This window comes from Balaenoptera borealis (assembly GCF_965194805.1).
Source record: "Balaenoptera borealis genome assembly, chromosome: 7".
NCBI classification, from domain to species: domain Eukaryota; kingdom Metazoa; phylum Chordata; class Mammalia; order Artiodactyla; family Balaenopteridae; genus Balaenoptera; species Balaenoptera borealis.
Window position 1 is genome coordinate 96,255,048 of NC_138864.1, and position 24,748 is coordinate 96,279,795.

The 24,748-nt window shown below is 38.4% G+C and overlaps 2 protein-coding genes across 8 annotated transcripts in view; one reads left to right on the top strand and one right to left on the bottom strand.

Moving 5' to 3' along the window:
- TFEC (transcription factor EC) overlaps nucleotides 1–24,748 on the bottom strand; it is a 686,635-nt gene that overhangs the window by 245,811 nt on the left and 416,076 nt on the right. The window lies entirely within an intron of this gene.
- Nucleotides 23,030–24,748, top strand: part of TES (testin LIM domain protein) — a 45,043-nt gene continuing 43,324 nt past the window's right edge. Inside the window, exon 1 of one of the 3 annotated variants that reach the window (XM_082400115.1) lies at nucleotides 23,030–23,235. Coding sequence is in view for 1 of the 3 variants with exons in the window: in XM_082400113.1 (XP_082256239.1) it covers nucleotides 23,209–23,235 (27 nt within the window). In the remaining 2 variants the exon portion in view is untranslated. Of the gene's footprint in view, nucleotides 23,236–23,703; nucleotides 23,784–24,748 lie in introns of those variants that run through there. The other 2 variants (XM_082400113.1, XM_082400114.1) reach the window with 2 other exon arrangements.

Below are 24,748 nucleotides of genomic sequence, written 5' to 3' on the forward strand. Positions count from 1 at the left end.
AGGTCAGGAGGAATTTACCTGAGATGAAAGCAGTAACAACTTCTGCCCTTATCAGTTAGTAGTAAATATCAAAATAATGTTGGAAGATTTTTCACTGTACAGTACTTATGCCTAGAACCCTCTATCCCCTCCTCTCAAATTCGTATTTGGTATAGGGAGGGACTAGCACATATGTATACTGAAAATCCAGGGGATTCTGAAGTACTGCTCTAATTTAAGAACAACTGTCTTATAAGGATTTGTTGATAGACGGCTGTGAGCAAACAGTATTTTTCCTTTAAAATATATTTATTATCAATTATCCCTTATATGTGGAATCTAACAAAAATGGTACAAATGAACTTACTTGCAAAACACAAATAGAGTTACAGATGTAGAAAACAATCTTATGGTTGCCAGAGAGAAGTGGGGGGGACGGATAAATGGGAGATTGGGATTGACATATATACACACTACTATATATAAAATAGATAACTAATAAGGACCTACTGTATAGCACAGGGAACTCTACTCAGTACTCTGTAATGACCTATATGGGAAAAGAATCTAAAAAAGAGTGGCTATATGTATAACTGATTCACTTTGTTGCACAGCAGAAAATAACACATTGTAAATCAACTATACTCCAATAAAAATTTTTAAAAAATAAAAATAAAATAAAATATATTTATTATCAATCATATGTCAGGCACTATAACAGGCACTGGGAACATACTGATAAACAGGTGGGTCAGGGCCACTGCCTTCAGGGAGCTTATACCTTTTTTTATTAGGCATAACAATTCTGTCCTATCCAAGCATTGAAAGATAATAGAGAGATTGAAGAAAGGGCAATAAAGCTAAATTATCCATATCTGAGATATTAGGAAAATTAATCATAATTAAAAAGAAGCAAAATAAATACTAAGACTTGAGAAATAAAAATACTGACTTTTAAAGGTAATGATATTCTAGCTAGATACAGTTTATATAAGCATCAGCCTGACAGCCTTACTGTAACAAATTCCAGATACTGTTAAAATATAAACACTGGAAAGAAGAAATTTTTGAAGCTGGAATAAAATGTGAAGGAAAGAATATTGACATAAAATTCAGTAAAAAAATATTTAGATTGCTCAGCGGGGGATAAACATCTTGTGAGACATAAGGATTAATGTAGTTCTTTAAAAGTAGTCCTCTATCTAGTGAACAACTGGTAATTGCCATCATGAAATAATAGTATTAACATGGAAAACTGGATTAGACAAAGCCCTAAGAGTTGCACACCAGTAATAAACTTTAATTAGAGGGAACTAACTATAATATGAGATCTTCTTTAATACTACCTTCTTTAATTCCATAGCATCTTCACCCTCAATTTCCACTATTTTAATTTGGCACATGAGGCCTCTCATAATCTGGCCTCCCCCTCTCTTTCTAGCCTCATTCCCCCCAATTCCCCACATCTGGTCCCCATTGCATACCCAGTAATCTGGTCATACTGAACTACTCTAGTTTCACAAGTAAGATATGATCATTCATGGTTACTTGTTTTGCATATTCTCTTCCCTCTGCTTAGAAAAGTCTTACCTTTATTTTGAAAAAGAAATCAGAATATGTCAGTTTGCTAGAGCTATCAAAACAAAGTACCACAGACTACATGGATTAAACAACACAAATTTACTTCCTGGAGGCTGGAAATCCAAGATCAAAGTGTTGACAAGGTCAGTGGTTTGTAGATGGCTGTCTTCTCCCCCATGTCTTCATATTGTCTTCCATCTTGTCCAAATTTCCTCTTCTTACAAGGACAGAAGTCATATTGGATTAGAGCTTACCCTAATAACCTCATTTTAAGTTAATTACCTCTTTAAAGTCTCTATCTCCAAATACCATCACATTCTGGAGGTTAGGACTTCAGCTTTGGAGTGTGTGTCGGGGGAGACACAGTTCAGCCCATAATACAAATTCTTACTGTGTACAGTATATAGCTTGCTCTTAATTTCTTCTAGGAATCCTTCATCTTGAATCTTTCCATCTCAGGCTGGGTTAGGTTTCCTTCCTCAGAACTCCCAAAGCAGGATATACATTCCTCTGTCACATTAAAGGGTCTGTTTTCTTTACTCCACTCTAAGATATGTCTTAATTTTCTTCATCCCAGCAACTATCCCTGTGCTTGGTACATGGTAAGTGTGCAAGACTCTTTGTAGTTTTATGCTTTATTGAAGTATAAGCCCTCTGGCTTGGCTGTATTATGACAGCATTTCCTGAGATAGGAAATAAAGGATTAGCAAGTTTGCCCAAGGAGCTTTCTTTTGGCATGCTGAGTTTAAGAGCTATCTAAATGGAAATATCTAGCAGGGAGTTAGAAGTACGAGCACAAGCTCAATAGAGAAAACCATGCTAAAATTATGATTTGGTGAATGGATGTGATCATTAAAGGAGAATATATAAATGAGAAGAATGGCATGAAAAAACCTTTAAAGAATGACAAAGTTTTTAAAGAACGGGAGAAAGAAAAATGAAATGGAAAGGTCAGAGAAGTAAATGAGACTTAGAGAAGTTGGTTTCAGTTTCCATTTACTCTGATTTCCAAACTAAAAAAGTCTGGAATTTTGTGGTGATCTGTTTTTCCTTTATGTTGCCACCAGGGGTCTCCAACAACTCCTGCAATATCTGTCTGGCGAGCCCTCAACAAGTATCTTTTAGCTGTCATTACACCATTACAAGGGCTTTTCCAGCAGTGTCATTCACTCATCAAGAAGACCAGGTACCTTACGGCAGTAGAAGTTTATTGGATGCCTGACCCTCTTGATTGAGGTAGGTTCAGATGAGTCCTTCAAGTGAGTCAGTGGTCTGTGGTTTACTGACCTCCATGTAGTCTCTTGCACTGGCAGCTTTATCACATGATAAATGAATGAAACATGCTCTTCCCATTTCAAGAATTGGGACTGGTTATCTGCCTAGGACACATTGGAGCCCAACATATAGATTGTATAAGGTTTGGTGAGCCCTCCAAACATACTGAAAAAAACTGAAAGTTCTAAAAAATTCATCATGTTATAGTGACTCTAGAAACTCTCTCCCTCTCTTCTAAAAAAAAGATGAGAGGAAAAATAGTCTGTCCCCTAGAACAATGAGAAAAGATGAGACTAGACCAAGCTGACAAACATTTATTTCTTAATTATTCCTTCAGATGACATTATTTCTGTAATGACAACCTCATTATCTCCAACAGGTTATAATGCAATTAAGTTATGTGTATATGTACTTTTATATTAGATATTTAAAGTTTTACTAACATGAAAATGTTTAATAATATAGAAAAGTAGAAATACCAAATTATCACCCAGAGACTCCCTGTATTGTTAACACTTTGCCGTATTTGTTTCTTCTATATATGTTTTCTTCTTGAACCATTATAAAATAAATTATAAATATTCTGATGCTTCAACCTAACTGCTTTAGCATGCATTTATAGAAAATAAGAGCATTCTCCTACCTATTGACAGTACTGTCATCACATCTAATAAATTTAGAAAACTTCCTAATGTCATCTATTTCCCAGTCTATATTTTAATACTGCTACTTATTTCCAAAACATATTTTATAACTGTTTTTATTTTCAAACCAAGAGATAATCAAGAACCATGCATTGTCTTTAGTTGTTGTCTCCCTTAATCTAAAACAATTACAACTCCCTCTTCCTTTTTCCTCTACAATACAGACTTGAGACAAGTTGTCTTGTAGAATATTACATTTCCTTGCTTTGTTCATTTCCTTCTGGTATCCTTTAAATTAACCCTCTATCTCCTGTATTTCCTATATATTGGAGGTTAAAACTGGACCTCCTGCATTATGTTCAGGTTTATACTCTTAACAAGAATTCTTCCTAGGTGATACTGTGGACAACATTGTGCATCACATAGAAAGTCATATCATGTCTGATGTCCCACTATTAGTGATAGTAAATGGGATTACTGAGTTAAAAAATGGGAGACGAGCTAATCTCTCAGTTTTAAAGTTAAATTATTTTCTTTTTGGACCTGCATATAATCTGTATTCCCCATCAACCATTTATTTAATGGTTTTAGAATTCATTAATTTTCCCTACTGTGATAGGCACAATAAGGTCCCCAAAGATATTCATGTCATAATCCCCAGAACCTATGAATATGTTACCTTACATGAAAAAAAAGAAGTTTCAGATGTGATTAAGGTTAAGGACCTTGAGATGGGGAAATTATCCTGGAATATCGAGATGAATCCAGTCTAATCACCTTTCCCAGTAGAGCAAAGAACCTTTCCCACATGTAGTCTGAGAAAGTGATGTGATGAAAGCAGGGTCAGAGAGATGCTAAGTTGCTCTCCTAAGCAGGGTCGGGAGATGGAGTAAGGGATCCATGAGCCAAGGAATTCAGGAAGCCTCTAGGAACTGGAAAAGGCAAAGAAACAAAATCTCCCCTAGACCTTCCAAAAGGGAATGCATCCAGCTGAAACCTTAGTTTTTAGTCCAGTGAGACCCCTGTAGGACTTCTGACCTACAGAATTGTAACATGATACATTTGTATTTTTTAAGCCACTAAATTTGTGGTAATTTGTTACAGCAGCAATAGAAAACTAACACAGATCTTCCTCAACTTACAATGGGGTTACGACCCAATAAATCCATTGTAGGTTGAAAATATCAAGTCAAAAATACACTTAATGAACCTGACCTTCTGAACATCATAGCCTAGCCTACCTTAAACGTGCTTAGAACATTTACATTAACCTGCAGTTGGGAAAGTCATCAAATACAAAGCTTATTTTTTAATAAAGTGTTGAATATCTCATGTAGTTTTTTGAATACTGTATTGAAAGTAAAAAACCAGAATTGTTGTATGGGTACAGAATGGTTGTAAGTTTATCAGTTGTTTACCCTTGTGATCACATGACTGGCTGGAAGTTGCGGCTCACCACTGCCCAGCATCTCAAGAGAAGATCTAATGCATATCACTAGCCAGGGAAAAGATCAAAATTCAAGATTCAAAGTATGGTTTGAAATGCATGTCGCTTTTGCACCATCATAAAGTTGAAAATCATAAGTTAAACCATTGTAAGTAGGGGACCATCTGTATACATACTTAAATCAATTACTTATTGAGGGATGTGAGTGAAAGTGTGTATGTGTTTTCTACATCAGTCATATTTCAAATAATATGCTCCTAAAGGCTATACCTGGTCTATTGTGTTGAACTATAAACACAATCATGGCCCATCAGTATTTAAGTAGTTATGCAATTGAATGATTTTTACTAATTTTCATGTCATAGAATGAGATTTTCCTGGTTTTTCAAAAACTCTATACCTTCTCTATCAAAACTTAGGACTTGGGGCTTCCCTGGTGGCGCAGTGGTTGAGAATCTGCCTGCCAATGCAGGGGACACAGGTTCGAGCCCTGGTCTGGGAAGATCCCACATGCCGTGGAGCAACTAGGCCCGTGAGCCACAACTACTGAGCCTGAGCGTCTGGAGCCCGTGCTCCGCAACAAGAGAGGCCGCGATAGTGAGGGGCCCGCGCACCGCACCGCGATGAAGAGTGGCCCCGGCTTGCCTCAACTAGAGAAAGCCCTCGCACAGAAACGAAGACACAACACAGCCAAAAATAAATAAATTAATTAATTAATTAATTAATTAAAAAAAAAAACAACTTAGGACTTTATTATACAATAACAATATTGAGGTAAGCCAGATAGTATTCATTCCTGGAAAGCATTATCATCCTCAGTTAAAGAATATTGCTTATATGGGAATTTTCCTGCATAGTTCAGGAAGTTTTAGAAGCTTTATAAACGTTAGTTTCCTCCTCTTTCCTATACACTACTTTGTCCCAGAAGACAAATGCTAATGGTAACTAAAGAGAGCTGGAGTGGCTGTACTATTATCAGATAAAATGGATTTTAAGATAAAAATTTTTACTAGAGACAAAAAGGGCATTTCATAATGATAAAAGGGTCAATTCATTAAGAAGATAAAACAACAATAATATGTATGCACCTAACAACAGAGCTTCAAAATACATGAAGAAAAACTGACAGAACTGAAGGGAGAAATAGACAATTCAACAATAATTGTTGGACACTTCAATATCCCATTTTCAATAATGGACGTAACAACTAGACAGATCAACATGGATATAGAAACTTGATCAAATTATAAACATAGTAACAGACACAAAACATCTATAAAACACTCCCTCAACATCAGAATATATATTCTTCTCAAATGTACATGGGACCTTCTCCAGGAGAGATCATATGTTAGGTCTCAGATTTAAAATAATTGAAATCATACAAAGTGTGCTCTCCAACTCCAAAGAAACGAAGTTAGAAAATCACAATAACAGAAGGAAATTTGAGAAATTCACAAACATACAGAAGTTAAACAACACACTCCTAAATAATCAGTGGATCTACCTGGCTGGACAGCTGGATTGGGAGATGTTACTCCTGTGGATGATTGTTGGTGATAAGCCTTAAGGCTAGAGGCAGTGTTAGGTAAGGCCTAAGAAATGCTGCTGTGTTCAACTCTCAAATATTTCTTGGATCTGTCTTTGTCTGCAAACAAACATACATTTAATGGCTTCTGAGATAAGCTCCCAATCCCATTATAATCAAACCTTGTGAATCTATTAGACTATTACTCATTACTGCCAGTCCAACTGCCCAGCTAGGTTAATTCCTCAAGGTTTTATGCCTTCATATCCTCTGTGCCTTGGCTATGTTATTGAATGCCTGATCTCACCTCTCTGCCTCAGTATGAGACTCAATATGACATCACGTGTATGCAAAGTTTTGTAAACTATAATAATACATTAATGTAAACTACATTTACTGGAATTCACACTCTTCAAGAACCAGTTTAAGTCTCCTCTTCTTCCAAGAAGTCTTACTAAACTCCTATAGTCCTCACTGATCTCTTATTTCTTTTTCTTTTCTATATTTCCCTCCCTCCCTCCCTCCCTCCCTCCCTTCCTTCCTTCGTTCCTTCGTTCCTTCCTCCCTTCCTTTTTCCCTTCTAAAACTGTATTCTCCTTGTTCTATACCTCTATCCCCCGCTCCCCAAACCTGGTAAACACTATTTTGAATTCTATGTTTATTACTTCCTGGTTTGTTTCACAGAATTTATCATTCATGTATATTTCCTGAAATAATAAACTGCTGCATTTTGTCTTTTTTTAACTTCACATAAAAGCAATCATAATGTATTTATTCTTCTGTACTTTGTTCCTTCTTATCATCATGGGTCTGTCAGTTAACTTGAGTAGGTATTACATACGTGGTTCTAAAAGCAAAACAATACAATACAAAATACTGAAAGCCTGACTTCCTCCCCTGCTGCAGCCAACCTATGTCCCCCTCTACACTGTCCCCATAGATAATCACTCCTATCAGCTTCTTTTGAATCTTTCCAATAAAAGCAAACACAATTGTATTCTTACTCGCCCCCCCCCCCACCTTTTTAATTTATAAAGGACCTGATGTCACATATAAATCTTTCCATATAAATCTTGGAGCACTTTCTTATGCTTTTTTATAACTTCATAACATTCCATGGTGTCCATCTACCATAGTTTTATAACTAGTCCTCTACTAATGGACACTTGGATATTCTCTAATCTTTTACTAGTACAATGTTGCAGATAATAACATATGCCATTTTTTTTCTGTGTGCATATATTTCTGTAGGATAAATTCCTGTGAGTAGGACTCCTGGGTCGAAGGGGAAATACATTTATAATTTTGACAGGCATTACCAAATTGCCCTTCAGAAAGGATGTGCTATTTTATGCTCATCCAATGATATATAAGTGCCTGTTTCCCTGCTATCTCATTAAACTTAGATTTTTGCGAATTTAATAGGTGTAAAATGCATCTATTGTATTATAATTAAAGTTGCGTATGTTTTTCTTATGTTTAAAGCCATTTGTCTGTCTTTCCTGTGAGATAGCTTCTCATGTCTTTTGCACATTTTTCTCTTAAATTATTGATACTTTTTCAAATTAATTCCTAGCATATTAATTCTTAGACTTACATGAGTAGCAATTTTTCTCTGATTTGTCATTTGTCTTTTCACCTTGGGTATTGTAGTTTTGCCATCAAGAAATTTTTTTAAATGTAACTAGTTTTGACAGTTTTAACATAGCTCTGGATTTTTAATCAAAGGTACAAAGTACTTTCCTAATTTAATTTTATCAAGACATTCTCCTATGTCTTCTTCCAGTACTTACATAATTTCATTTAAATCTTTGAGTTTATATCAGTGCGTAGTACAAGGACTCCCTCTAACTGCATCTTTTCCTAAATGGAGTTACCTGGTTGCTCCACCCCAATATTATGTATAAGATTCACCAGTGTTGATGCATATAGGCACAGTTCATTCATTCTAAATGTTGAATTCCATTGTGTGAATATAAACAACTTATCTTCTCCAATGATAATGAGCATGTTGGTTATTTCCAGAAGTTTGCAGTTATAAGCAGAGCTTTGTAAATGTGCTTATAACACCTTATTTCTAAAGTCTATAGCACTTACTGTCTATCACGTATAACTTGCATTAATTGAATAAATTAATTGATATTTAACTATTTCTTACTATGCATTCACTCCTTTCACACTAGGACTTGAGAAAAAGAGGATAGTCTTACATCTTTGGGCTACATACCATATCGAATAGGAGAGGAATGTGCTCTCAGTAGTAAATAAATTGAACTGAGTTTAATTAAACTGAATGGAATTAGTAGCCTGCTGCAGGCAGTGAAATGTAACATTCTTTCCTTTTATTCACCAAAAGCAGAAGCACCAGGACAAAATTAACTGTATACCTATTTTGAATATGTATAGGTGTTTATTTTTTAAGGTTACAGAGAACTTCATTCTTAAGGAGAAGCAAACCAGTCAATTAGTTCATTCACCTTTGATACTCCTGGAATGTCTCGTGCACATATGAATACTGATACAGCTTCTATGACCTATCAAAAACAGATGAGATATGATGGAAATTTTATTGCGCAATTTCCTTTTCACGTATTCAAAAAGAACATGTTGGCATATCTCTCACATCATTATTTTGACTAATCCTTTTGTTTAAATGATAGGCGTCTAGGAGTTACTACATCCTCTTAATGGTAGAAGAAATGCCTTTTAGAATGCATTCCAGGCTAGGTTTTTGTCCAGGGATTAAAAGCCTGAGTTTTAAGTGAACAAAATCTACATCTCTTTCAGAACTATAATTGATTTTCCTCCTTACCCAGCTATTACTGCAAGCATGACACTAAAATAGTCACCAATAGGCTGTTGTCATCCCTTTTTAGGACTGATTCAACTTATGAAAAATAAATTAGTAGCTTGTGTTCACACTTAAGCTTACCAGAGACTCATATTTATACTATGGTTAAGAGGCAATCTTAAAAGTACAACATTTCCATTAGCCATAACATATTGAGCTCTCAGGAAATGGTATACCCAAGGAAAATCAGTTTAAAAAAAATGAGATCTGTGTAAACTTTTAAGGTAAGAAAATTTATTAAATGACAATATATTAGATAGAAGAATATTTTCCTATAAAGTAAAATTATGATTTTACTATTAAGTAATAATACTCCTTTAAGGCAAGGTATTGTGTTATAATTAATGTAGAATTAAAATATCTGTGAGCTTTGAGCTGTATAGGAATTGCACATAGTACTGTGTCTTATGTACAAGCCAACTTGTCTTTTTCTGTACTAAAACACTGTACTAGAAAAACCATAATTACATTGTTTAAAATATAAACTGCTAAAATAGTTAAAAGAATGTAAGACAATAATATTTGTTTAATTTTGCATGGTACTTGTCTTAGTCCTTTTGGGCTGGTATAATGAAAATACCATAGACTGGGTGGCTTAAACAACAAATATTTATTTCTCATAGCTCTGAAGACTGGGAAGTCTGAGTTCAAGGCACTAGCAGATTAGGTGTCTGGTGAAAGCCTGCTTCTCCCTGTGTCTTCACATTGCTGAAGGGGCAAGGGAGTTCCTTGGGGTCTCTTTTATAAGGGCATTAATCCCGTTCATGAGAGTTTTGCCCTCATGACCTAATCACTTCCCAAAGGCCCACCTCTTAATACTACCACATCGGGGTTAGGTTTCAGCATGAATTTTGGGGGAGACGCAAACATTTAGTCTATGGCAGTGCTCATGGTTCTTTTCCACAGCTGTTTTGATTACTGAGCAAAACTAAAAAAGCCCTCATTGCTTATTCCTAAAAGGTATCATTCTACCCAGGAAGCATGCTGCCATAGACAATAATTCCACAAATACCATTCAGCACTCACTGCATTTGCCCACAAGAAAATATTTATTATAAAAATGATGTGAAATTCTCCATTACAAGACACACAGGGATTTCTAGCCAATTACCTCAATAAACTCCAATGCTATAATGTCTCATCCTTTTATTTTACAACGCTATCTTTTATATCACATTTTCCTTGTTTGCCTAGGAAAGTGGTGAGCATATACTTAGCATTATTATTAACATTTAACACTGACTTGTAGGAGAAACAGATAATATCTTTCCTTTCTGCTTTATACATCATTTCTAAATTCATCCAGCAGTTCAAGAAGGATTATTCAGTGCTCTAGGTTTAGGTTAAAAATAAATATTACTAAATTTTGGTGCAATAGTATGGAGTTTTCTCAACCAAAATAACAAAAGAAAAATGTTTTTTTCCTAGAATAGAAAAATGAGTATTTTGTGCCAGTATCTCCCTTAAGATTATAAGGGACTTAAATAGATAATAACACCTTGTGACTCCTTAGTATAATAAGTAAAGAAAGCTTGATTGATCATAGATCATTCCCAGAATTTTTCAAAATTGAACTTGTAAAGAAGAGCCTTATTTTATTTGGTTATGAAAGATGTAAGCTTGAAATATCTGTAGCCTTGTCACCCATGACATGGAGAAGCTTGTCTGAGAGAATGAACCTGAAATACTGCAAGGGGCGGGGGGAGGAAGAAAGAGAGAGAGAGAGTAAGAATTATAATGAAGTCAATAAATCTAATTGGCTTAAACTAGTTCAAATTATGTTTCTGTCCTATGCAACTAGATAATGGCAAGACATTGAGAAATTACTATCTGAAAATGGGGTATTGCAAAGGAAAGACTTTAATATGTGATTCTATTTGTGGAGGGAGGTGACAATGAGATACAATTCTTTGAAAATGATATTAAGAAAGTCAAATTTCTTTCCAGTTTTCTGTTAGGACACAGGCCATACACATCAAGGCTGTCACGTAAAAGAATTCCATAGCAAATGTCAGGGTATTGGAGGGTATGGGTGACATCTTGAAGTCTTCATAAGTTACAAGACAGAGATAAGCTAGGATCCAAGCTGGCTCATCAGAAAGAAGAAAGGATCCCTTGGGATCAATCAACAGTGTTTTTAAGAGAAGCACTTTCCACCTGTTGCCAGAAATCCAAAATAGCAGAAGGTCAAAAAATCATGTGTTCTGCTCATTACAAAGACTGAACACTTTGTCCCATACTAATTGTAGTGTGTTGGCTTAGAGTGGTGCTTTCAGAAGGAATCATAGAAATGGGGAAGATTTAATCTCCCATGATTCACCAAATTATCTCCTGTGTACTCCCTACTAGACTACTCTCCAAAACCCTCATTTCAAGCCACAGTAACCAGGGATTAGCCCTGTGGCAAGGTGAAGCTTTCTATTATCTCTGTTTGAGGACAGTGGCCTAGAGCAGGCAATTAAATTGAGGTTAGAGGGGGTAGATAGAAACCCAGACTTGTTGCTAAGAGATCAAATCTATGGCTATAGGCTAGAGATACAAAGATTTTACTTGACAAGAGTGGCCGACTGTATTTTCCAAAGATGGCCACAAAAATATCTTCCATGCTATATTCTTACTATGTGATATTGACATCCTTCCTATTGCACAGTAAAGTCTATGACCCCGTGATCCTGAGTGGACCTTTGTGACTACCTTGACCAACAGAATTTAGTGAAAGCGATGCCATGAGACTTATGAGGCTAGTTCAGAAAAATGTCAATCACTTCCACCTTGCTCTCTGATGTTTAATCTGGAACCCAGCTACCATATGTGAAGAAGTTCAAACTAGCTCATGCTGAAAGAACACATGGAGAGACCATTTATAGATGTTCTTGTTGATAGTCCTAATCACCAGCCATCATCAGCTAGACACATGAAACACCTTCTGATAATTCTAACCCTAACCATTGAGACAATCTCAGGTTTCAAGTCTTCCAGCAAAAGCGTCAAACATGATGTAACAGAAACAAGCCTTTTCCTATGTCTGTGGTCCCCAAGACCACTCTCAGATTCAATGATTCAGTAGAAAGACTCAAGAACTCAGAAAAACTGTTATACTCATGGTTATGTTTTATTACAATGAAAAGATACAGATTAATTTCAGCAAAGGAAAAAGGCACATAGGGCAGAATCCAGGAGAGACATGAGATTCTAGTTGTCTTCTCCCAGTGGAGTTATAAGGACAGCACTTAATTCTCCCAGTAATGATGTGTGACAATATTCATGAAGTATTGCCAACCAAGGAAGCTCTCCTGAGCCTTGGTGTCCACCGTTACTATTAGTAGTCATTCACATAGGCATGGATCTTAGTTACTCAGTCTATAGCCCCTCAAGAGGTCAAATTGATACAGCACAGTCCAAGGCCCTTACCATGAGTCACATTTTTAATATAAACCATCTAATATATCCTAAGTCTCCAGATATACAAAGACTTTTTTCTCAGGCAGGATATTCCAAAGGTTTAGAGGTTATCTCCTAGGTGACAATTAAAGCCAATCTTATATTTGGAATGTGCAGGGTTTGAACAACCCAGGTCTGCTGAGTTAACCCTCTACTGAGCACAAGGCTAGTTCAGAAAGATGCCATGCACTTCCACCTTGCTCTCTGGGATCTTGGAATTCAGCTACCATGCTGTGAGGAAGTTCAAACTAGCCTACGCAGAAAAAACACATAGAGAGGTCATATTTAGATGTTCTTGCTGATAGTACTGGTCAATATCGATCATTAATCAGACATGTGAAGACACTTCCAGAGAATTTTGTTCCCCAACCATTTTGTCATCCTTAGCCTTTAAGACTTCCAGCTAAAGTCCCAGACATCATGGAACAATCCTTTCCCACTATGCTCTCTCCAAATTCTTGGCCCACATAATTTTTAACCCTACTAAAATGGCTGTTTTATGCAGCTAACTTTGGGGTGGTTTGTTACAAAGCAATAAATACAACAACAGCTTTTGAGCACTGGAAGTAGGGTCCTGCCCCACCCCCCCACCCCCAAAAAAATCTAAAACAGGTGGCACTGGCTTTGGGAAGAAGTGAGAAGAAACTTAAGGGGCCTTAAGGATACTATCTGAAAGTCTAATGGGCTTCTAGGCGACAGTTATCTGAAGCTAAAGGAAGCTATCAGTGAGGGCTTAAAGGAAAGTATGAAAGTGTTACTAGAAGCTGGAAGAAAGAAAGCAGTTGTTATGTAGTGGCAGAAAGTTTGCCAAGATTGTTGTCTGCAGTAATGTAGAAAACAGAAAATACCTAGAACCTGATGACTGAAGAATATTGAAAGTGCCATCTGGCTTCTTTTTACCATCTATGATAAAATGTGAGAAGAGAGATGAACTAAAGACTGAAATGCACTGTTAAATAAAAAGGGACTGGTACTGTCTGCATTCAAAAGTAAAACTGTTTCCCGTACCCAACATTTCCATATGTCAAATAATTTTTAAATTAAGAATTGAGAAATGACTTCTGGGTAAAGATCAAATCCAGGCTGGTGTGTAACAGCCTTTGTTAAGACATCAGAAAGGTTTAACAGAGTGACTCATATATAAACTTTTAGACAGATGGAAGGCCCCCTAAGGATCTTAAGGGTGTGTCTCAGAAATCTTCTGCATTTAAAATAGAGAGTTTCTAAGAATACTAAATGTAATATCTCATGGAAATTTCACACTGGCAGAACAAGGTAAAGAAAGGATAGTATCAGAGAGGTTTGTGGATACGACTTTGGCTTAATATATAATAGATTATACATTGACACATAAGACAACACATGATTTTTCAAATAATTATACCAGCTTGGACTGAAAGGGACAGAGTCAGTACAAAATGCAAAGAGGGCTTTGGATTCCTAACTTTTGCATTCAGGAAGCAGATTGAGACAATGACTCAAAAGCAAACATGGAGTACTTTTGACAGAAAAGGAAGAATGCCTCAGAGAGCAGAGCCAAGATTCCAGAGAGTGGAGCCAAGATCCATGAAGAACAATTGCCTGGGAGTAGAAATGAGTCCTAATCAAGAAAGTCACAACATGGTCCTGGCTGGATTTCAGAACTGCTATGGAACAGTGATTGTTATATGCCTCCTGTTTTACCCATTTTTGAAAGGGATTGTCTACAGCAGGTATTCTAGGACTGGCCCACTATATATTAAGTGTGTGTGAGGTACAGATATCTTGTTTCTTTAGTTCAGAGTTTTTCAGATCAAGAGGAATGGTATTCAAAGAGCTGTAACCAATTAACCACACTTGAGTATCATCCACATCTATACTTGATTTAGATGACAGATAATAGACTTTGTACTGAGAAGACCTGAAGATCTTGGAGAATGAAATAATTATATTTGGCATGTGGAAGGGATGTGAGTTTTTTTGACAATAGGGTAGAAGGTAGAAGATGATATTTTCCAAAGAAGATTGCAACAATATCTCCCATCCTATATACTCTTCTTAAATTGTGATTTGGATACTCCTCCCATCAAGGTGGGGTCTATGTCTCCTCCGCTTAAACTTGAGCAGATCTTTATGATTATCTCAAACAGCAGAGCATGATAGAAGTGGCACTATGTGACTTCCATAGCCAGATCATAAAAATGCCATAAATTCCACCTAACTCTCTTGGAACACTTGCTTTTGAAACTCAGCCACCAAGTTGTAAAGAAGCCCAAGCAGCTCACAGAGGCCCTAGCTGGAGAGGAACTGAGGCGCCCTCCTACAAACATCACTGAGGTCCAGCACCAACATGCCAGTCATGTAAAACCATTTTGCAGTACTCCAGTTCAGCCATCTCAGCTGATAATGCATGCAGCAGAGACAAGGGATTCTGGCCTTTCCTGCTCAAACTGCAGATCTGTGAGCAAAATAAATTTGTTGTTCTTATTGTGTAAAGCTATGAAGTTTTAGGGTGGTTTGTTACACAGCAATAGATAATAGATTTCTGGAATCATTTAAAGCTCAGTGGTTCTCAACCGAGGATGATTTTGCTCCACAGAAGACATCTGGCAATGTCTGGAGATATTTTTGGTTGTCACAACTGGGGAGGGATGCTACTGGCGTCTAGTGGGTTAAAGCCAGGAATGCCATTAAACAGTCTACAATACACAGGACAGCCCTCTGCAACAAATATCAATAATTATCTGGCTCAAAATGTCATTGGTCTTATGCTTGAGAAATGCCGATTTAAAGTTCCCCTGAAATAAAAATGACAGGCATATAGTTACCTTAAGTCTCAAGCCTGGCAAAAGGTGTTATGTTATCCCAAATACCTCAGTCCTCCAAAAAGGTGGGTATGCTAGCACAGCTCTCCAGAAGGAAAACCTCAATCAATGCCTTTCTAGAAATTCACCTTAGGGAACACTGGATAAGGAAGAGTTTTCCAGAAGTAATAATCCAGTGCATCTACAGTAGAAGACAAAGGAACTAACCCCGCTGACAGTAAATTTAGTTCTTATATTCTCAATTCTGCAAGACATAGTGTTTGCTGTGGAACAATGGCCACTGATTGCTTCTGCTTTTTCCAAGTAGTAGTTTTATTGTGGGTATGTTACTTTTGTTCCCCCACTGTAATGGGTCATGTTGTGTCCCCCCAAAATTCATATCCACCCAGAACCTCAGAATACAACCTTATTTGGAAATAGAGTGTTTATAGATGTAATTAGTTAAGATGAAGTCATACCAGGTTAGGGTCGGCCCTAAATCCAATAACTGGTGTCTTCATGAGAGAGAGGAGAGATTTAGACTCAGACACAGAGAAAACAGCCATGTGAAGATTCCTCAGGAAGGGCTCATGTGAACTGTATTTCCTAAATTCTATGTTTATAAAAGTTTGTGCTCTTTATACTTGAAAGTCACTTCATATAAAATCCTTGGTTTACACTATCTTTCTTGAATAGCTTAAATATGTTACTCTACTTTCTTCTGATTTAGAGGATTGCTGTAGAAAAAGTGTGATGTTAATATATTTGTCTTCCCCTTGTAAGTCACATCCCTTCCTAAAGCTGGATACCCAAAGGATTTTTTTCCTATTGTTCAAAGTCCAGTAGCTTCACTAGAATATGTCTTGTGTTGGTTATTTTGAGTCAATAGATTCTCAAGTATGCAGTATGATCTTTCAATATCTAGTTTCATATCATTTTTTTTTTAATTCAGGAAAGTTTTCTTGAATCACATTTTTTTATTGTTTGTTCCTTTGGTTTGGTTTTCTTCTTCAGAGACTCCTATCATCCATGTTTGATCTCTTTATCTTATTTTCAATATTTGTTACATTCTCTAGAAAACGCTATATTTCTGTCTTCATTATTTTTTTATTTTGTTAGAAAAAAGAATTTTTACTATCCATTGTTTGTAGGCATTATCAGTTTTTTGCCCTAGTATTCTTTTCACTTTAGTTTTCATCTATGTAATATTATTTTCTTCATTTCTCATTCTTTCCTGAGTTCTATCACCTCACTTCTGAGTTTTTCTAACTCTGATTTGTGTGGTTCTTTCATGACATGCATTAACTTTGTAATGTCTTTAACTTGTTTTAAAGTAATAGCTTATAGTTTTGTTCTGTTTTGTGGACACATCTTTCTGACGTTCTTTCTTTATCTGTAGGGAAGTTATTCTGCTCTGTTTTCTCTCTTTTCTTATAACCTTGTATTGGATTTGACCTTAATATAACATTTACTGTTACCTATTTTTATGTGATATTAATTTTCCTAAACTTTTACAATGATGCAGGGTTCAGAAAATCGTGTCCAACCTGAGAGAGCTCCATCTTCCCTTGTTTTTATGGAGTGCTTAAAAATACAGCAGGACTTTTCGGATTTCTGGACTCTGTTCCCCTTTCTGGTGTTGAGCACTTGAAATATGTCTAAATTTTAAATTTTAATTAATTTTAGTTAATCTAATTAAATTTTAAACAACTACATGTGATTACTGGCTACTCTAATGGAGAGAGCTCCTCTAGCCTTTCACTTTCCACTGTCTCTTCTGCCCCATCCTACTTGATTTTGATTTCCCTCAACAAAGTTTCTTGTTGTGGGATCTTCTCCTAGAAAGGAGTCCTGGTGGGTTAGTTTTGAGATATCATAGGGTGAGATTGCTTCAGCCCCTTCAGTCACTTTTCACTGTTTCAGTTGCTGTTAGAAAACTGGCCTGCAGTGTTTTAAAATGAGTAACTGGAGGAGAACATCTTGAATTTTCCTGTCCACCGGACACCAACTTATTGCTTCCCTCCCTCTCCCGACAGAATTTCTTATACATGCATGTCTTGTGGCTCTTGGTGGTTTGTCCTTACCTCTTGTGTTTGGGGATTTATGGACATATCTTGTCACCCAGTTTTATTGTAAAGGTTGTCCATAGCTTTCAGCTTTGCTAACCAGTTGATCTGTTTGTTTGTTTTTTTAATGTAGATTTTCAGGCAGATTGAAAAATTATGCTGCCACTGCCCTATCTTCCTAAAATGCTTTGAATACAGTAAGTCCCCTACATAGGAACCTTCAAGTTGGGAAATTTCAAAGATGCGTCCTTGCTGTGCAATACAAGGAGCTTACTAAAGAAGACCTGATGGAATTGGAGGCCCATAGAAAGGACGAAGAGAGACAAGAGGAAGAAGAAGTAACTGAAGAACTAAGAGATTCACGATGCAGGAAATAGCAAGGGGATTTTCTTTATTTGAGGAGGCACTGTTAGTTTTTGAGGCACAGGAACCGAACGTAGAATTGTAAACGAAGGTTGCAGCAGCTGTTCAGAATGCAATCCAGGGCTACCGTGTCATCTATGATGAGAAAAAAAGAGCTACTACCCAGACAACACTGGATCATTTTTTCAAGAGGGTAGAATTGAATACAGGAAGGAACCAGAACCTGTGCCATCAATGTCAGGTGAGTGAAACTGCAGCTTGCCCTCCATCTCCTATTGCTGATGATCTTCAGCTCTACTATCTCCCACCTAGTCTCCCTCCTCCAGTCAGTAACTCTTCTTGCCTGTCACTTGATGCCAGGCCCTGTATGCCAGCTGTTGAATTGTACTACTGTACTTTTCAAGGTACTGTACTGTAAGATTAAAAATGTTTTCTTTATTTTTTGTATTTGTTTTTTATGTATTATTTGTGTAAAAAGTATTATAAAACTATTACAGTACAGAACTATATAGCTGATTGTGTTAGTTGGGTACCTAGGCTAGCTTTGTTGGACTTACAAACAAACTGGACTTACATACGTGCTCTGGGAATGGAACTCATTCGTATGTAGGGGACTCACTATAATATATTTTTAAATAAGGTTTTTCCATTAAGAAATATGACATGATCATCATGGAATATTTTTTAAAAGAAGGAAGGAATCCCCATGGACCCACCAATCACAGACAAACCACTGCTGACATTTTAGTGAATTTTCCTCATGTTTCTTTTCTGTGTATATTTTTGCATAGTTGTGAGCACAATCTATATAAATTCTATTTTCTATTTTGTTCCTATAACATTATAATTGTTTACTGTTACAAAACAATTTAATATAAACCTATCATGTGAATCATCCATTATTTGCTTAGCCAATCCCCAATGCCTAGTCAATTAAAAAAATTTTTACAGGTAATAGTTTGCTCTGAGAAATGTTGGTATATCCCTATAGAACAATGTGTAATCCTATACAAGCTGCTAATGAGCAATAATAGCTATGTCAGTAGCACAGGAATTCCTCTAACAGGTGTTAATAAATGATTAGTATTCACTAAAGAGGCCACCTTGGACCACATTAATAATTGAGGAGACAGGTACAGTCATCTTTACCTTGAAAATTTACCTTACCTGGTATAGAAAACTTTCCAATTGGTGTTTCCTTTTCCTAGTGTTTACAGTATGTTGACCATGTGTGTGTGTTTATATGCACATGTGTATATGTAGATGTGTGTGCCTGTGTATTTATAATCAGTCATCTGTATCTCCAGCCCAGATGTTTCTTTTGACTGCCAAACTCAGATCCAATTGGCCTTGCAAAATCATTACATACAAATGAAACCCCTCATCTTTCTCAAACTTCCTCCTCCTGTTTCCTATCTTGAGTGATTTACAGCCATCATACCAGTTACCAAAATAGATTCCTAAGAGTCACTCTATGCTCATCCTCCCTCCCTTCAATTCAACCACTCAATTCCAATATTTTCTACCTCCTTAAAATCATTGGTCACTCCTTCTAACTCTCCATAATTGTTGCTGCCTCAGTTTGGCCCACAGCGTATTTCACATGGGATATAGCTATCACTTCCCAAGTTTACCAATGACTTCCTTTTTGTTAAATCCAATGAGAATTTGACACTTCTCCACAATTTGACATTGTTGATGAATTCCTTCTTGAATTTCTTCTCTTAGTTGTTGGGACTCTAATTTTTTTTTCTTACCATCTGACTAACCCTCATCTCCTTTCTGTGCTTTTCTTGCTCAGCTTTGCTCAGCTGTAGTCTTTGATATTATTTTATTTTGCAATCTCCCATGCTGATCTTACTCCATCCATGGCTTTCAATTATTTGTCTATGTAAGATGTTGACTCCTAAATTACCATAGCAGTCCAAGTCTCATCTCTAAGATTTATATTTGGATATCTTACTTCAATATCCCAACCTCAAACCCAATATATTAAAAACTGTACCCTTAGGGAGATCAGCTCGGTGTTTTGCGACCACCTAGAAGGGTGGGATAAGGAGGGTGGGAGGGAGACGCAACAGGGAGGGGATATGGGGATATATGTATGCATATAGCTAATTCACTTTGTTATACAGCAGAAACTAACACAACACTGTAAAGCAATTATACTCCAATAAAGATGTTAAAAAAAAAAAACTGTACCCTTTGTCCCCACCTCACCCCCAAGAAAACACAACTAAAAAAACACTGCCCATCATCCTGTATTTTCCCTATTCCTGAACCATCTATATAAATGATCAAGCCAGAAACGTGTGTCATCTTCTACTCATTTTTCTGTTATCAACTACATCTTGTCATCAATGCCAGTTCTAACTCCTTAATATCTCTTTAGCTTAACACTTGAATAGCTAAATAAGAAATTGAAATCTCATCCTCCTAACTTAATACTTATCTACCTCAAAGTTATCTTCTATATAATTGGCAGAGTAATGATTCCAGGTAGAAATCACTGCATTTCACCTTGCCAATGATACACAAAGTGATGCTGGGAGGGTTGAGAGGGAAGAGAGAGAGAAGGGCAAAATATGATGGTAAAAAAAGTTTCCATTTTTTTCTTAGTGTTGTCTCTGAAATTTCACCAAATAAGCCCAAAATTTATATTACAACATTTGTTTGATGCCTTATTTAAACTGTTTCACCGGACATTTTAAGCTCTCTGAAAGAGACCAAGTTGCCTTGTCATAACTAAACCTCATGCTCATTGGAGCTTACACTGGGTAAACTTTGCAGGGGCCCAAACATTATAGGATGGCTTGGGAAAATGGGATGGGAAAGTTTTACTTAAACTGAGTGAGAAGAAAAATTCATGACCATTTCGGTCATTCCATTTTTAGTTTATTAATAGGATAAGGAAAACATCACATTATAAATCAATGCTCTGTTACTGAATTGAACTTGGGTCTGCTCATCCAATGCACAGTAAAGCTAATCTACTGACATGAGACGGTGGTGAAGTAGAGTATAGTGTTTATTGCAAGGCACCAAGCAAGGAGAACAGGAAGCTAATGCTCAAAAGACTGGAACAGGGCTTCCCTGGTGGCACAGTGGTTGAGAATCTGCCTGCCAATGCAGGGGACACGGTTTCGAGCCCTGGTCTGGGAAGATCCCACATGCCGCGGAGCGACTAGGCCCGTGAGCCACAATTACTGAGCCTGCGCTCCGCAACAAGAGAGGCCGCGATAGTGAGAGGCCCGCACACCGCGATGAAGAGTGGCCCCCACTTGCCGCAACTAGAGAAAGCCCTCACACAGAAACGAAGACCCAACACAGCCATAAATAAAATAAATAAATAAATAAATAATTAAAAAAAAAAAAAAAGACTGGAACACCCCAATGGCTTTTAGAGAAGGGTTTTTAAAGGCAACATTAGGGGTGTGGGTTGCAGGGTGCCTGACCAGCTTGTGCACAATTCTCTGATTGGTCAATGGTGAATTAACAGGGTGCTGTTTCAGGAATCCCTGAAGATTCATTCATTCCAACTGGTCTGGGGTCTACACGCTGGTGGTCAGCAGTTTTCATCTTGGGGGGGAGGGTCTGCTTTTTGCAAAATCAACTCAAGGATATGGTTCAGGATATTATCTATAGCCCTTAAGGAGGAACTAAAGGTCCTTGACTTTATTTTATGGTTAAACTATTATTATTTAGTCTTGCTTGACTGTTTCCCTTTGTTTCTGCATTTTCTCAGTTCTCTGTTTAAATCTGCTCTTTGGAACTTGGGAAAGGCCTAGGTGGGTAAAGCTCTTCTACAGAAAAGGAGCAGAGGACACCAGGGGTCTGTCCCTGGGAAGGTACTGCAGGGTCTTGCTTGGTTTCATGTTGAACAACATTAATAAATAGCCAAGTAAGCAAAGGGTTAAAAGTGTTAGCTAAAATGAATTTGGGGTGTTTTCAGTTACCAAATTTCCAGAGGTAAAGGGGAGAGAAATCTGGACCTAAATATCTACATGATTTGGGACTTTTTCCTTTTTAAAATTAGATGCCAGATTAAGAGGTCACCTGCTATCTGAGCATTATAGTTTTCTGTCATTACCGTGAACTGGGGGGGGGGGGGAAGGATTATTCTCTTTTAATTAATCAAAATGCTGTGTTTGCTGTCCCAAACATGCTGGAGACATTGCTTAAAGACTCATGAGCACTAGCTCTGCCCCCAGGAGACTACAATTGGGCAGGTCCCTATACCTCTGGGGTCCTCAGTTCCCTGCAAAATGAGAACGCTAGACTCAATAATCCTTAGGATCCCTTTCAGATCCACCAAGCTAATGGTATATTCATTGCAATTGCTCCTGAATGAGGCCATGATTTGTATCCAGCTCTAGTGCTTCAGTGCTGTTTGTTATGTCTATGAAACTGCTTCATCAAAACATGAGGCACATGAGCACCCTCACACCATTTCACACAACAAGGACAAAGGGCAAGCCTCTGCTTCCAAAGGAATGACATAACCTGTCTCTGAAGTGGTTCACATCATCCTCATCTTTGAACTACCAAGTGCTCAGAAAACACATAACCATCACATTAAGGCTGTGAGAGGAGATCCCCAGCCAGTGCTTGGGACTTGGAGAAAAGCATTTAAGAAAAGGCCATCTCCACAACTTAATAGTGAAATTAGGGTGCAACACCCATCACAAGGATCCCTAACAACCTCCACGATCTCTTTGCTAGGAAAAGAAACCAAGAAGCTAGTAGTGGTATAATACTCCGCTGGACACATATCCAAGGTCCCAAGCAAAACAGGTACAAGCTGACTGAATGGAAGGGCTCTTCTTCAGTTGGAGGTAGGCTGGGTTCCAATTCTTTACCAGCAGGTCGGCTGAAAGCCAGGGCAGCTTCAGAGACCAGGTCAGGGATACCGAATTGCACTCCGCAGGGCGCCGCCCCGGACGGGGCCCCGCCCCTCACCTTGCCTTCGCCGCGCTCCGGCCGCGAAGGTGCGTGCGGCGCTCGGTGATTGGCGGCTGCCCGGCGGGGCCCGGCTGCCATTGGCTGCCTGGGCCTCTTTGTTCCCAGTCCCCGCCTCAGGCCGTCTGTAGAGGACTGGGCGGCGGAAGTTTGACGGCGCCGGGCGAGTGGCTGTGGCAGCGGCGCCGGAGACCCAGCAGCTCTCCCCCAGTACCCGCAGCGGTGCCGGAGGCCAGGCGAGCCTGGGTGTTAGATCCCGGACAGCAGGAGGAATCCCTCTGACACACAGACATGGACTTGGAGGCCAAAGTAAAGAAGGTAGGGCGGCGCGGGCAGCAGGGCAGCGGCCGCTTCACCTGCGCGGGGCGCCGCCCTCTGGCTGCCAGCGGCGGGTGGGGCGCACGGGCCACCGGGCGCGAGCCAGCTCTGGGTCTCCGGAACCCGGGGCCCAGGTACCCGACCCTCCCGGTAGAGGGGATCCCCGGCGGCCTCGCAAACTCCTGAAACCTGGGGGCGACGGAGAGTCGTGCGCGCGCGCGCGCGCGAAGGTGGCACGGGACATTTTTCCCTGTCTAACCACGTCCAACGGTTGGAAGTGTTCGAAACTTTCTTTAAGAGGTTTCAGCTGCGCCTGTGCCTCTCTAAAAGAAAAGGATGAGGTTAGGGCGCGTTAAGGCGAGGCTGTGACACTACTTCTTCCTGCCTCAGGAAGTTCAACTTTATTAAGCCTTTGTGGTTTGGGGTCACTGATGTGACTGTGACAGCTCAGACCTCCTCCCCTCCCAGCTCGGCTGTCCGAGGCTCTCTAGAGTGAGCGTTGATTGAATGCGCTTCCTTCGCACCCGCGGCTGGTGATAACGTGAAAGGTGATGATGTTTTTTCTTTTTTCTTCTTTCTTTGGTCATGCATTACTTGACTTCCAAAGCACTGCCTCCTTCTTCCAAAGAAAGTGTTCTCCCTGTTTGGCAGCTGTCCCCAAAGGACGATCGTCACCAGTGGTTTAGTTCCAGGAGACGTTTCCTGCCTGGCTGCCCTCCGGGCGTCAGTCCCCACGGCCCTACCTGAGCCGCTCCCTGATTTGGGGAGCCTTACGTTTCTTGGGAGAAAGAGGTGGGGACCACACTGTGACTCAAAAGGAATGCTGATGTCACATTCCAGTGTAACGTTCTGTGTGAAAGATCTCATTCCAGGGAATTGTTCATATTTACTTTGCGGTAAATTTAAGCTAGCTGCTCCTTATCAAATAAGGAAGGAAGTTTTGCAGAGAGAAAAAGGGGAAAAAATAGAACCTAATTTTCTTCTCTTGCCCACTGTGGGTTGCCAACATTGCCATTATTTCATCTTCTAAAGACAGAGTTCCTGACCTGAGCATTAATTCTGTTTCATGCCCAGAACTGGATTTTTGAAAATGTATGCAAGTGCAAAATAGTAGGTCAGGAGGCTGTTGAAAAATGAAAACCTGCAGTGGGAAAAAAAAGTTTGCCCCTTATGGCTAGAACCGGCACTCAAAAGGGAATCCAAGGACGGGAAAACATAGTGTAAATTCTGAGAGTCCTGATTGCATTCTCTTCTCTTACAGTTTGGTTTCTTATTTTCTTTGCTTTTAGATGACACTAAAATTTCTTGTTAATTTTGCTTGCTACTAGGAAAGCATTTTGTTTGCCGCTTAATTAGTCTTCTGTTGATGAACACTTCTTATTTTGTTTTTCAAGTGGGAAAGAGTGGGTAATTTAGTACTTGTCAGAAATTTGGGAGGTCTTGTCTATGCTTAAACATATATTGCTTCAAAAATTACTTTTTAAATGTCAGCATCCTTTGGGAGGGGAGGAAT